General features: G+C 38.6%; 1 protein-coding gene across 1 annotated transcript in view; it reads right to left on the reverse strand.

Moving 5' to 3' along the window:
- Positions 1-4,986: 4,986 nt before the first annotated feature.
- UBE3D (ubiquitin protein ligase E3D) overlaps positions 4,987-13,999 on the reverse strand; it is a 139,946-nt gene continuing 130,933 nt past the window's right edge. Inside the window, exon 11 of the mRNA XM_019652468.1 lies at positions 4,987-8,296. Coding sequence (XP_019508013.1) covers positions 8,276-8,296 — 21 coding nt within the window. The 3' untranslated portion in view covers positions 4,987-8,275. The remainder of the gene's footprint in view (positions 8,297-13,999) is intronic.

A 13,999-nucleotide genomic window follows, 5' to 3' on the forward strand; every position in this document is an offset into this window, starting at 1 on the left:
GATGGGGGTTTCAAATTTTAAAAATCGATAAAGAAGTTTTACTAAAAACTCCATAATAATAGACACTGGAGTGCAGGAAGACACTGCTTTGGGATCCAAGTCACAAGTGTAACACCAAACGAAAAGAATCGACGTTCTCCCTACTTCTGCACCCTGCACAGCACAGTGGAACTTCAGCATCTTTATCCAAGTTTCTGAGACGATTGAACCCTTTTGCTCCATTGGTGGTATCCAGGAAGCAGAGGCAGCACACTTCACACAGAACAGCCCGGCTGTGGACACCTTAGCAGTGGAGATCACTAGCACCAAATGATGCTGGATAAAAAAGGTAAAAAATGGCAGATGTCATGGGGTAGATGATAGACTAGGGCACTCTAGATATAATTAGAGTATTTTGCAGGGAGCTGCAGGAATTCCAACAATAGGTGAGGATAAGAACCAGAGAAATGCGGTGTATTCCCGCTCATCTGGCCCATTTGTCTACTTCCTTATGCTGCAGTGGATTACCTAGACTATATAAACATAGGTTACTCATACGTTAGGTGCTAATTCACTTAAAAAATAAGCTGAATTATTCTCTAAGAAGAAAAGTGATCACTTACCTGAAATTTAGTAACATATTCAACAACTTCTTTCCCATCTATGCTATTTCTGGTCAACCACTCATATTTTACATGGCTGTGAGTCCACAGCATAATTCTGAACATAAGAGAGGGGAAAAAATACACAAGAGAATTAAGAATATAAGGGAATAGGGTTTGTTTACCATGTAGACTCTGTCTTGTTCTCCTGAGAACCAGTGACAACGAACAAAAAGTATTTCCGGTACTTTTGGAAATGGAAAAAGAGGTAAATTGAACTTTAGTCCAGAGGGCATTCCTGTAAGATGCCTGGTCAGAAACTTCTGGGATGCATTCCTTTCCTCATTTAATGATTTTTGCAAAAGACTTTTCTGCTCTCAAGACAGGACTCTGAAGAACAAGTCATTTTAAAAGGTCTATGTGAAAATGCTTAGAATGGGTTATCCTGCCCCATGTTAGATCAAAGCTGACAGCAAATGGAAAAGTATGTATCCTATTTTACTTTTAATGGCCTTCAAAAATAATTAAAAGTGGAATAGGAAAAAACACGGACAAAGTTATTTGGCCAAGACATTCTTTGACCGTTTTGGGGAACTAGAAAGTCTCTCCTTGTTTTGCAACAACAGATCATCCTCGCTTCTTCTCAGTCTACCTTGCGCTCTGCCACCAGGTTAATTTTTCTAATGCATCACTTTCATCATGTCATTCTTGTGCTTCAAATTTCAGACAGTAAATTTCATGGGCGATGGGAAGAGGAGTGGTGGGGAAGCAGCAAATTCATAGAACAACTATAGCTAAGATGTATCGCGCACCGTGTCCCAGGCATTGTTCTCCATACTCTGCATGCATTAAGCCATGTAATACTTAAAAACCTCTATGAGACAGACATTATTTTTACCCCCTCATTTTAAACATGAGATTAAGGAAGTAGCTCAAGTCTACACAGCTGACATTTCAACCCAGGTAGTCTGACTCTAGGAACCTCTCACTCTTAACCACTGCATCTAAATCCTAGAGCTCAAGAAGACTTCGGGGGCACAAAAGAAAAATGTGCTTTCTCTTCATTTTTGTGCTTGACCTCTGAGAAGTCAACAAGAAGGACAAGGTTCTTTGGTATCATGTGACTTCCACAATCTAATGAGAACTCTTTCTTATCTTATTCACTGCCCTGTCTCAATTCCTCCAGTCTAGCAAAATGTTCTTCCCATTTTGAAATGCTGTTCTTCCTAAATGCCTGTCTTCCTGTCTTTCCAAAGCATGACTATCACTTAAAGTCCACACCAAATCCTGCCTCATGCGAACAAGGATATCTTCTCTGACCACATTCATTGGAAGGGATCTCTTAGGACTCCTACAGCCAGCCATCAGGGTCCATATCAGTGGTTTGTAGGGTTCTCTTCTCATGTGTTTTTTTCTCACCTCCATTCTAAATTTTAATTCCATTAAAAACAAGGTCAAATGACAATATACATTTCAGAAACACTTTATGGGCTTTGCAAGGAATACAACCACCAAGTGTTCCACAGGCAGCAGCCTTTATTTGGAAAACACCCTTGGCTCAATAGGCTAAAGCAGAGAAACAAATAAACACAAGTATTGAAACAGGCTCTTCTAAAACTGCCTTGAACAATTATCACAGGGCTGAAAAGATACACAGGAAATGTGTTTTATTGATCAAGTTTTCTTTGTTTCCTCTAGCGATTTCTAACACATACATTTACAATTTATTGGTGATTTCTTTAGATTTAAAAAAAAATATATATATATATATATATATATATATATATATATTTCAACTTATTTCTCTCTTAATATCAACAATAAAACAACATCTTCTGCCTGTGCTTGATGAGGAGAAGAACCTCAGCCAATTTTTCTCTTCTTGATATTACTTCTCAGATTCTGTTGGATAAAACGTGGGCTTTTATTTCAATTCCTTTGTTACTTTATGAACCTTATTTCAAGAATTCTTTCTTCACATTTACATTAAACTTTATAGTCACATGAACAATCGAGAGAATTTACAGTACCCTTTCTTGAGTTTATTACTCAGAATATTTGTGGGGGGAGGAAATGTAACTGAATAATTTTTTCAGAAAGTAGAAATGGGTGCTTTACTTTTTGAGTCTAATATACACTATGGAACATAAAACTAATGATGGTTAATCTTGATAGTCACCATCCTATGGGGAGAAAGTATCAAGTAAAGAGGCCACACGAGTTACCAACTCTTAAGTCTTGATTCTTGATTCTGAAAGGGAGTGCAGGACGTAACCATGGCTGGCACTTCTGACTCATTTTCCTCGAAATGGTATTGCCTAGGGACGGATGAGGACAGGGGTGCGAAATGTAAGGGGAGGAGCGGGTCAGAGAAATCTGCTTCCTGTTCCCAAGCACTGGTTTCCTAAGAACCGGTGAAGTAAAAGAGATTCCATTATTTTGCGGGTACTTATAAAGTGCTTTGTTTCTGCAATTCCTTCCCCAGCTTAAGTCTACAGAAAGCCTGCTCTGGCCTCCTCAGACCTGGAAGTGTTTTGGACAAATGGTAACAAGTCCTATTTTTCTTAAGTTTAGGAAAGTTTCAGCCAGAAACTCCCAATAGGCTTCCAAATAGGCAATCTACTGCTCTGACTGTTTTATTAAATTAAGTCACTGACTTATGGTATTCCTGATTTGGGTCTTTTGGTAGACGTATTGAAATTTGCACCCAATATGCTAATAGAGTGTGTATAAACAAATAAGGCAATAAAAATCCTAAATTTTTTCCTTCAAAACAAGTAACAAACTCAGAGGAACAAGTTTTAATCCATGCAATGTTAAGAGAGCACAGAAAAATATTAAAAGATTTATAGAAAGAAACTAATCAGGGGGTGGATGGTAGGGGAGAAAGATGAATAATGAAAACACAATAGTCTTATCAGTAGTCCCCATTCTGACCAGAAAGGCTGTGGCAAATTACAGGTGGGTCTACGAGGCGGCAGAACTAAGACGCAAATCCTGCACTCTGCTTCACAGCACCTTGTAGCCAAAGGGCCCTGGAATAGATGTGGGGCCCTGAAAATATGCTTCTTAATTGATCTATGACAGGATTGAAAACAAATTGGCTTAGTCTATTTCTGAATGAAAATGGAGCCCTAGTTTTAAAAGAATAGCAGTACAGGATGGATGCTTTTAAAAATTTTTGTTTAGAGCTAGCGTTTCTGTTTGTTTTTGTTTTTTTTTCCTCTTAGAACCAGAGAACTTAACCTCTTAAAAACACTTAATGTCCAGGTAACTCCTTTCCACTTTCCCCCCCAGATTAAGGAATAATGATGAACTCTGGTTCAGTAGATGAAGCTTAAAGCACCTCTCAGGAGGCAAACAAAGAAAAATTGTTAAGTCACGCTGAGTGTGCTTGAGTATTTAAGATTATTTAAGAATGTGTATAATTCTTAGATAAGCAATTAGTGGGAACCACCCCTCTGATGTGTCAGATAAATGTTAATGCTTTTCTAACTACAGACAAAGATGTACCAGTCATCCCTACATTTCTGAATTACATTGAGAACTGGGTCCGAATTAGTCTTTGTTATACTCTAAGAACAAGAACAAATGTTCTGGGACAACAATTAGGCTGGCTTTATTTATCATACAGGACCATTTAACCTTTTCATCTCTTTTTACTATAGGGGCTGAATCTGAGTGCCTGGTTCTAGTAGAATTTTCTGTAATCAACTGAATTAAGCTTTGCTGATATTGGTGCTAACACTGATATGTGCAAAATGATATAAGGTTGTGGTTTGTACGCAATCCGTTGACATTTAATAATGTATCTCCACAGTTACTCTTGATGGAGCTGAAAAACTGTGTTCATGTATGGTACCAAAAGTATACTTTAATCTCAATTTAGACATCCTTATCTGAAACAGTACACTTTCCTTTATCCAGCTTTTCATTATTGTACTTATTCTTTTTAGAAACTATATTATTTTATGATATAACATAATATTTTATAACAAAATACAGTATTTCTTTTTTTTTTACTGCCCCGCCCCATAAGAATGTAAGCTCCATGAGGGCAGGTATTTTGTTTTACTGATTCTATCTGCAGTACCCATAGCCATGCCTGGCATGTAGTAGGTGTTCAATAAATATACATGAAATAAACTTAAGACATTGGTTTGCCAAAATGGATGGTCAATAGAAGTTTTCAATAGGATCTACGTACGACAATTATACTAAGTGAAAATAAATGCGCAGAACCATATTTAAATGATTTAATAATCCCTCTCGGCAATTGTCTCTTTATGTAGGCAAAGCGAAGATAGATAGAAAGGCTCCCACGTCCCTTCTTTTCCTACTCCCTGTGGCCATGAAGTAAACGCTCACAGGTTTAGGCATTTTATCCTCCTCTCACCTCCCAACCCAGTGTCTAGATGTTCACAGCTCACTCTGGGCCCGGCCTCAGCTGTGCTGGCCCTCCCTCCGCATCCCTGGGAGAACCAATGGAGACCTGCTGAGCTTGAGAACGTCACCATGACAAGATTCTAAGTTGCATGACAGATACAGCTTCACCCATGGTAGCTGCATTCTGTCGTCAGAAGTCTGTCACGTATGTGAGCTCTTCTGACTCCTGCACCTCCCTCGGAGCTTCTCATAGCCGCTCCATTAGCGCTCCGGACCTGTGCCGTCAGAACGAAGGCGGGCTCAGCTCTCATTGGTTTGTTCCTCCTACGACTCCAGACAGAGCTAAAGGGGTCTACCCGCATTTGACTCAACTTGATTTTACTTAGAGAGACAAGGTTAGTAAATCAGGATATTCTTCTAGTTGAGTTGAGTGGTAGAGTTATCTTTTGGATCATGAGCACCTTCAACCTAAACTGTAAGCAAATATTAGTATAACAACTTCTTTCTTTTCCAGAGGGAGAAAAACTATCTCAGAAGAAAATTCTATTTTATGTACAGGCTGAAGTCTGCTTCATCTCATTTATTCCACTCTCCAACATGAGACCAATACAAACTGAACTCTTCAGAAATATTCACACACAAAGGTATTCATCAGCATTCATTTGTGAAAACAGTAGTATACTAAGTCCTGATCACAAGCCAGAAAAGGTCTCAGATTTTGTAATGGCCGTGTCATTGGCAATACACAACTCTAGGCAGTTGTAGGGGAGGAAAACGTTTTCTTTCTTCCCAACTAGGTTCTTTGCCCGGCCTAATAATTAAAATGACATAAGACATTAACAAGAGAAAAAAAATTAATTTTTTATGTACAGGAGCTCATAGAAATATGAGACTGGAAGAAGTCACCAAATCACACAGCTTTTATGCCTTTTAGACAAAGAAACAACATATTTGTGAAGAATTGACAAGACAAAGAGGTTTGGGCTTGGGATAGTAAATTAGAAAAGTAACAAGGTTTGTTTATGCAGACTTTTCAGCCCAGAATTCACTCTTTCTGGTGATAAGGATGTCTCTCTATTGCCTGGTACAGACAGGGTACCTTTCACATGGAAGATTTATTCCTGGGGGACAAAGGAGGGTCCGAGTGTCCACCTTGCATTGGCTGTTTCTTAAGTAACTTTAATTCAAATAATCAACATGCCAAAATGGCATATTTTGGGGTAACTTTCCCTGAACCCCATCAGTTACCAAATCTTGTTTTTAGACACATTCACTATAGCAGTGGTTCTTAACTGGGGTTGCTTTTGGCAATCAGGGCAATGTCTGCAGAGATTATTGGTTGTCACACCTTAGGGAGGGGGCTACTGGCATCTGGTGGGCTGCTGCTGAAATTCCTCCAATGCACTGAAGGGGACCAGAATGTCACCCCAAAACCTGCCACTTTGGCATCAGAATTATTTTGAGCGAATGATGATTGAAAACCAGCAAAGGCAGGAAAAGTTTTTCACTTTCCCTTAACAGTCTAAAAATATAAATTGCCTCTTTTGTAAGGGAAATTTACATTTATAAAAGAATTTCCATTTGTAAGATGTCTCTGTACCAGGAAGAGAGCTACTCCTAGAGACAACTCTTATCATTATCTGAGAAACTCTTATCTGCATAACAAGACAACCCCCATGAACCACACATTTCTTCCCTTTATCCTCTTACAACTTGTATCTCCCAGCCCAGAAGCCCAAACCTCCCTTTTCTTTGTTTAGCCTAAGATGGTATATTAACCTCAATCATCTGACCACTTCCTAGAGTCTCATGTCTTTGTGAAACTCCTGTGTGGATATATTATTTAAAAGTAATTAAACTTTTTTTGTTGTTGATAATGTGCTTTATGAGTTTGATTTGTAAGCCCCAGCCACTGAACCTAGGAGGGTGTAGGGTAAAAGATTTGTTTTTTTCCTAACAGCACAGGACCGTCGTCTCCCACAACATAGAATAATCTGGCCCAAAATGTAAATAGAGCCAAGGTTGAAAATATCTGCTCTGTACCGACAGATAGAAATCTAAAGCATTGAAGGTCAGCATGGTGTTTTGGGAGTTTAGTAGTTTAAGTGAAGCCAAACTAATTCTCCTTTATGGCTGTGAATCTTGGACATATTACTAAGAACTTGACTGTTTCAAACTGTGCTTAATAAAATGACTCTGCAGGGTGAAACAGATGGATGGTATTCCTATGTCCGTCCACCAGCTACAGAATGAGATGTGTGACACCACTGCCTTGCTGATTAGGCACAAGTTTTGGTTCAACTACAAGGAAGAAACCATGACATGTTCACCGAATCACAATGCCACTGATACCTTGTTAAGTTAGAAACTTAGAGGACAGAAAACTCAGGGTTTTTTGAATAAAGAGGTACTGGTGGCCTGTAGCCTAGGATTAGCGCCAACAGGCTTGAGAATCAGCACGTATAGTTGCAAATCCAAAGGGCATCCTATTGAATGTGGAGTGGGAAAGGAGGGTCTCCAAGTCCCAGCTTTGCTCCGACTGTGTGATCACAGGCAAGTCTTAAACCTTTCTGTCAAGTCAGGAGCTGGCCTGTGCTCTGTCGGATTCCCTCTAGCGCTATCATTCTCAGTCCATGGTTTCCTCGCCACTTGCTTTGGCACACAAGGATTATGATAACTCAATACCACGATTCCAGGGAGGTATACTGATTGATTTACCATAGTATCTGGAAAAGGAAATAAAGAACAAAAGGAATACATGCAGGTTTACACAAATGGGAAAACCTTTAATTTGATAAATCGCTTATTCAACAAATATTTAGTTACCGAGCCTCTCCTCTGAATAAAGTATACAAAATTCTCTATTTTCTTTTTTAACATTTGTTTTAAATGAGCCTGAGAAGTCCTTTGAGAGTATATTTCCTAGGATTTACAGCAGTTAATATTCAGTTTCACCAGTGGAAGTCCCTCACTGCATTCATTCCACGCAGGACAGATGGGTCTCCACCACCTAACATCCTTCCAGGAGGTGCTGACACAGGTGAACAGTCCTCTCTGTGGGAAACAGAGATGTAACGTCTACACCTACCTGAACTTGTTACCGTGACTTTCTTCGCAGCCTTGGTTTTTCGAAGATTTAAAGTTAACTCTTCTCTTAGAGAATATATGCAAACAAGTAACTCAAAACTTCAATGCTGTGCTCTCATTCTGTAGCTCTGGTTCTAGTCTCTATAATCACTGGCCACTGGGCCAACTGCCAACCTCCAGTGCGCTGCACGCTGCAGACAGAAATGCTTCGGCTCCCACAGTTACATCTTCAAAAAGGCCACCTGGGAAAGGAAGAAAACCCCACAATGCTTTACTTATATAACATGATGAAATGGCTGAATGCATGTCAAATCAGAATCAAGTAAGTCTGGTCAATAAGAATGCGCACTGATCTAAAAGGAAAAAAAATGACTCAGTCTGGCCAGACACTGCCAGTTTACGGCAGGAGCCAATTAGTCCTTTTTCAAGAAACGATAGAGTAATTAAAATGATTCACATGCACTTAAAAGAAAGAAAAAAATAAAGTTTTAAGAGGCCCTAAGTTGTGTTGCTGGGAAATAATTCAGTTCTCTTTCCCATTGGTTCAAACAGCTGTTTGGACCTTCTGGAAGCCGAGTTCTGCGTTTTAAAGATTCGTGGGCAATTACGGTTCCTTATCGCTGTCGGTAATTACACCAGCCTCTCCTCAGGTCACGCTAATGCTTTTAATCACACTCAATTATATTTATTGTGCTTGTCAGCAGCAATTAATCTTAAAACTCGGTGTCTTAAAAAATGTTAATTCATACAGGTACAAAACATTTTCAGACTATTTAATAAGACCCCGATCAAATGCATCTAATTTGCCAATAGTTTTGAAGAACAGAAAGGCAGACATAATAAAGTCGATCATAAATGTTAAGAAAGCTTTAGTTGAGAGGTGGTAATTGGGGACTGTGCCAATATCAAGAAGAGAGTGGGATGTAGATAGAGATAAATGATGGAGAAGTGTGGGAGGGTGAAGAAGGTCATCCTACGCTTTTTTTGGGACAAAGAATGAGCAACAGAATTAAAAGCATTCTACTCTTGGGCAGTTTGTTCTTAAGTCCCCAAATGCAGCCAAAGGAGGCATGTATTTTTGGAACCCTGTTATGGGGACAGGAAAAAGGAAGAATCATGCAGGCCAGAAAACATCTGCTTTATGTTGAGTAATTCAGAAAGATGTTACTCTTCATACAGTGCTGGTGAGAAAGGTACCTGCTGAGTTTCCATATCAACTTCCTGCTGAGTTTCTATATCAAGTTCTGCAATGAGAACACCAAAGCTGAAGGAGCAGGCAAAGAAGAAAGGTTAAGATGCCTAAACAAAATGTAAACACGGAAAATTGATACAGATCTCAAGGGCTTGTTGTGATGATTAAATGAGATAATGGTTATGAAAATACTTGTGTCTCTCCTTTGCCTCTGAGACGGTAACAGATATCAGAAGCCCATAAATATTTCAGATGAGAAGGGACTGTTCAAGAGAGACCAGCTGGGCCATTAGGGATGGTCACAGAATTACAGGGGGAGGGAATTTAGGGGCTGTTGAGTCTGACTTCTGGCTCACTTTCGACAGTGTCCCTGTCAAGTGACAGCTTCTACAAGAAGTTTACAGGGATCTTCCAAAGAAGACAATGTCACTGCTAATATTCAGAAAGGAAGACAACAGATGAAAACCAATTATCTCTTTTTTAATTCTGAAAATTGCTATGTAATGGAGTATCCCAACCAGGAACCACTCAGAATAACAATGACACCGATAAATATTTTCATAAAGTGGCTTAGAACTTTAGCGCTGGAATCATACAGACTACTGGTTCTCAGCTTGGGGAGATTTTGCTTGCCAGGCGACATTTGGCAAGGTCTGGAGAGATTTCTGGTTGTTACAACTTGGGAGACGCTATTGCCACCTAGGGGATAGAGGTTAGGATGCTACACAGGACAAACACACACACAAAGAATTATCAGTCCCCTAATGTCAATAATGCCAATGCTGAAAAACGCTGGAATTTTGACATAGGATTTTAGATTTCGGTCTCTCACTTACTAGCTGTGTGACCTTCAACAACAAACTTATTAGCCTCTCTCATCCTTTCCTTATCTGCAATATGGGAATTATAACTGGACCTACCTGGAACTTGTAAAACAGACAGTATATTAAGCCTATTTTGACTCCTTTCATCCTCAGCACCATGATTTAGATAAAGCAGGCATTTGAAATTTTGTTTTACAAATGAAGAACCAGAAGCTCAGAAAAATTAAGTGACTTGCTCAGGTAGAAGGCTATGAAGTGTCAATGATGGGCTTAGGAGGAAACTTTGATTCCTAATCCACGATTTTCCCACTAGAACTTTACAGATTAATGAGATAAAACTGCAGAGGTTTAGGGACTTTTAATCTTCATCATTGCTTCAAATATCAAAGATTTATGTTCTTTTGCATGCCTGTGAACATGGACTCAAGATGGCTGAGTTGATTAAACTAAGTAATGCAAAATGGAGGCTCCTCAAAAAAGAAAACTTTAAAACATGACCTAATATGTCTTTTTTCCATCTCTAGTTTTTATAGTTCCATCTGTCAAGTACATTATGTATTTTTTTTTTGCAGGACTTAATAACACGAATCTGCAATCATCTCTGGGAACAGATAATGTACAATGCATTTTAGCTTTTTATTTAAAACACTGAGTTAACATTTTAAATGCTGATTTTGTGTTCCCTAGCTTTCACCCATGACAGGAAAAAATTGCTTTCCCTGACTGTCATTTATTTTAAGAGAGGATAATTTTATTTTGTTCCACTACACTGAGAAATAGCTCTGTATTTCATCTTTTTAGTTTTATTCCCAAAAGTAAAAGTTTTAAAGCTTCTCAGAGTATATGAGTATAGCTAAAGCTTCAGGCTCCATTGTTACATTAGTGGAATATATAGTTACAAAAGTATAAATAATTATTGAAAACTAGGGAAGATAGGAATCTTTCATGTTGGCTGTAAGGTTGGAATTCTGTGTTTTGTGCACCTAAATTTGGACACTTGGGAATAGAAAGGGGGAGAGAGAGTGGAGATATCTAAAAATAATGTCTTGTTTTGAGTCAGCATCTAAATACAGTCTTCTTAAACCACAATAACCAGGGCCAAGCTGATGTAATGGCGGACCAAATGTTAAGTTTATAATGCTTCAATACATTTGCATAATAATGTTAAATACTTTTTAATGTTCTTTTATCTTAGTTAACATATTTATATTATTAAATTCTAGTCCTCAACATAGATTTGGAATTTTAATCAATAAAAAGGTATGCTGTCAAGGCAGGCTGCACAAGATAAAATTAGCATATTAAAAAAAGCTACATAACTGCTTTAGGGTGTGCTAAACAAGACAGATAAAGCTGTAAAATACTGGAAAATGTGAGTTTCATAATAATTGCGGACTTTAGAAAAAACTCTTAAAATAAGTAGCACAGGCATACACAAATGATCCTTTGGCAGGGTATTGTAGACTTAAAAAGAATAAGTATATAAAACTATGCCTCTAATATGCATTTTTGTCTAGGTATGGCTCATGTTCAGAGTTAGCATGCTTTTATGACGTAGAAAAGATAGTTTATATTTTATATTGTAAACTCCAGTTTCTAGAATCAAACTTCATTTACAAAACAAAATAGACAATATAGATATACATTTAAAAACAAAATGACTTTTTCAAGCATTTATCAAATATATTTGACATCTCAAGTAACATTGGGATTAAGTAGATTTTACTAACTCATAATTTAGCATCGATCAGGCCCATGACACCTAGACTCAACTGTCTGAGTTGGATACATAGTATATGATACTCATCTCTCTGGATTGACAAATTGGCTTCATTCAATCATTAAGTATCTTCTAGATGTCAGGGATTGTCCAGTCACAGAGTACACCGAGAAGAAAGCAAGCGTGGAGACCAGTCAAGTAATGAGATGATTCTAATAAGATGCCAAAAGTTTAAGGTAATATCTCACACCTGCTGGGAGAAAAAAGGCTGTTCTTGAGTTATGAAAGGAAATGAGATGTCTGAGGCAGTGCCCTGAAAAGGTAATTATTACTCTAATTATGAACCTTGTGTTGGCAAGGAGAGGCAATAAAACCTGATGGCACAGAGCGGCATATGCTTCCCCCACCCCCGCTAAAAGACGCTGGTTTGCTAAATGAATTAGTAGCAAGCAGGAAGGATGGAACAGAAGACATGAGCAGCAATATAGTGAGGAAGAAGTTTTCATCACTCGAAAATGACAACAATTACGTGTATAAGTAACTGTGGACAGAAACACAAGACTAAGGGAACACCAGCGCTCCAACTCCAGAGTTTCTGCACAAATCCTCTAAGAGCCTTAAGAAAGCAGGGAAAAAGAAGATAGCTGTCTGCAAATTAATTTAAACCTTTACCTTGTGCTTTCTTTTAAGCCATGGGTACACCGTGATAATTTACATATAAATCCAAAGCCAGCTTCTTTTCATTTACCTGGGAACCCAGTAAGCTAAACACAGCTGGTGGACACCTAGGTCAAAAGCCAGCAGAGAGATGTGTGTGGGAGAAAGAGGACTGACGCCTCCTCATCTCTAGATGGTGTTCAGAACACGGGCAAAAAGAACGGTGACTGGGTCTTGATCCTATTCTTCAACAAAGCAAGTAAGTTCTAGACGTAAGCTTCTCGTCACTTCTTTCAGAATAAATGGATTATGGAAAGTAACGTTGGCTTTGGGTGGTGCTGTTGTAACAGTAGTGGACAAGCAGTTCTGAGGCAAGCACCGAAACTCCTAGTTACATGAAGCAAATCCAGTGACTTTTCTAATGATCGCAAGCCCATGGGGAACATGTTTGTATGACAGTATTCTTCAGGAGTTACATAAAAATATACTGCCTCGAGCACAAAACTTATTTGTGAAAGGAAATAATTTTATGATGCCAATATGAGTGGCTGCTAAAATGCATACTATACAGTAGTGCCCCACAAAAAATACCCAATCACTTATAAATCAAAATGTCCTTTTAATTTCTCATTCCTATGGAATATCTGCAGGAGGGAAGTTGGCAGAAAGGAACCAGTGGTGGTACCATTGTAGCTCTGGATGAGGGTGGTGTTTTGAAAATCTGACTGCTGCACTGTTGGCGACATGCCTCTGTCCAAGAAAGTTTATTCAGAAATAGAGTTACTAGAGATGAAGTTACAGAAGTGCTTTGCTACAGTATTAATTCATTGAAATATTTAGCTGCGAAATCATTTTCATAAATAGTATTTCACAGGAGCTATGCTTGCTCTTATGTATCTTTCTTAATGCTGAGAAGCACGGATGCTTGGAGAAGACGATATATGTTTGGGATTCAGTGCTAGTAGAAATTCCAGGAGAAGACATGAACCCACATGGGGAACAGATAGCTTTCCAAAGCAGATGAGTGGTTTCTGTCATCTAAACAGATTTAGTTCTGTGATATTTTTAAATTCCTATTTTAGTTGTAAATATTAATTCTTCTAACAGAGACATAACCAAGGAAGAAATCGGCTTCATTCAGATAAAAAGACTTTCAGCTTCACTGTCGAGGATGGAGGAGGGACTGGCTTGTGGGTTATGGCCCTGGATCCTGCTTAGTTAACAGTGTGAAAGTGCCATGAAAACAGTCATGAGATGCTATAATAAGTGGTCCTGGGGACAGGGCTGTTCAGTGCATGAGTGCAGAACTCTGTCAAGCAGGAGGAATAGCAAAGGTGATCAGCCACACTTTTTAGGGAAAGGGCTAAGAAGGGTTACAGTTGCCTTTGTAAACTGTCCCGGACGATTTTACCTCATACCTGAACAGCCTTACTTCTTCTGTTGCTTGGTATTCAACAAGTTCTTTACTGCAGTTATTAAAACTTAGAGAAATTAAGACTTGTATTGCTTACTGCATTTTTTTGTTTTAATAACTGATTTATTAATATACTAA

This window comes from Hipposideros armiger, unplaced genomic scaffold, assembly GCF_001890085.2.
Source record: "Hipposideros armiger isolate ML-2016 unplaced genomic scaffold, ASM189008v1 scaffold_180, whole genome shotgun sequence".
In the NCBI taxonomy this organism is placed as follows: Eukaryota; Metazoa; Chordata; class Mammalia; order Chiroptera; family Hipposideridae; genus Hipposideros; species Hipposideros armiger.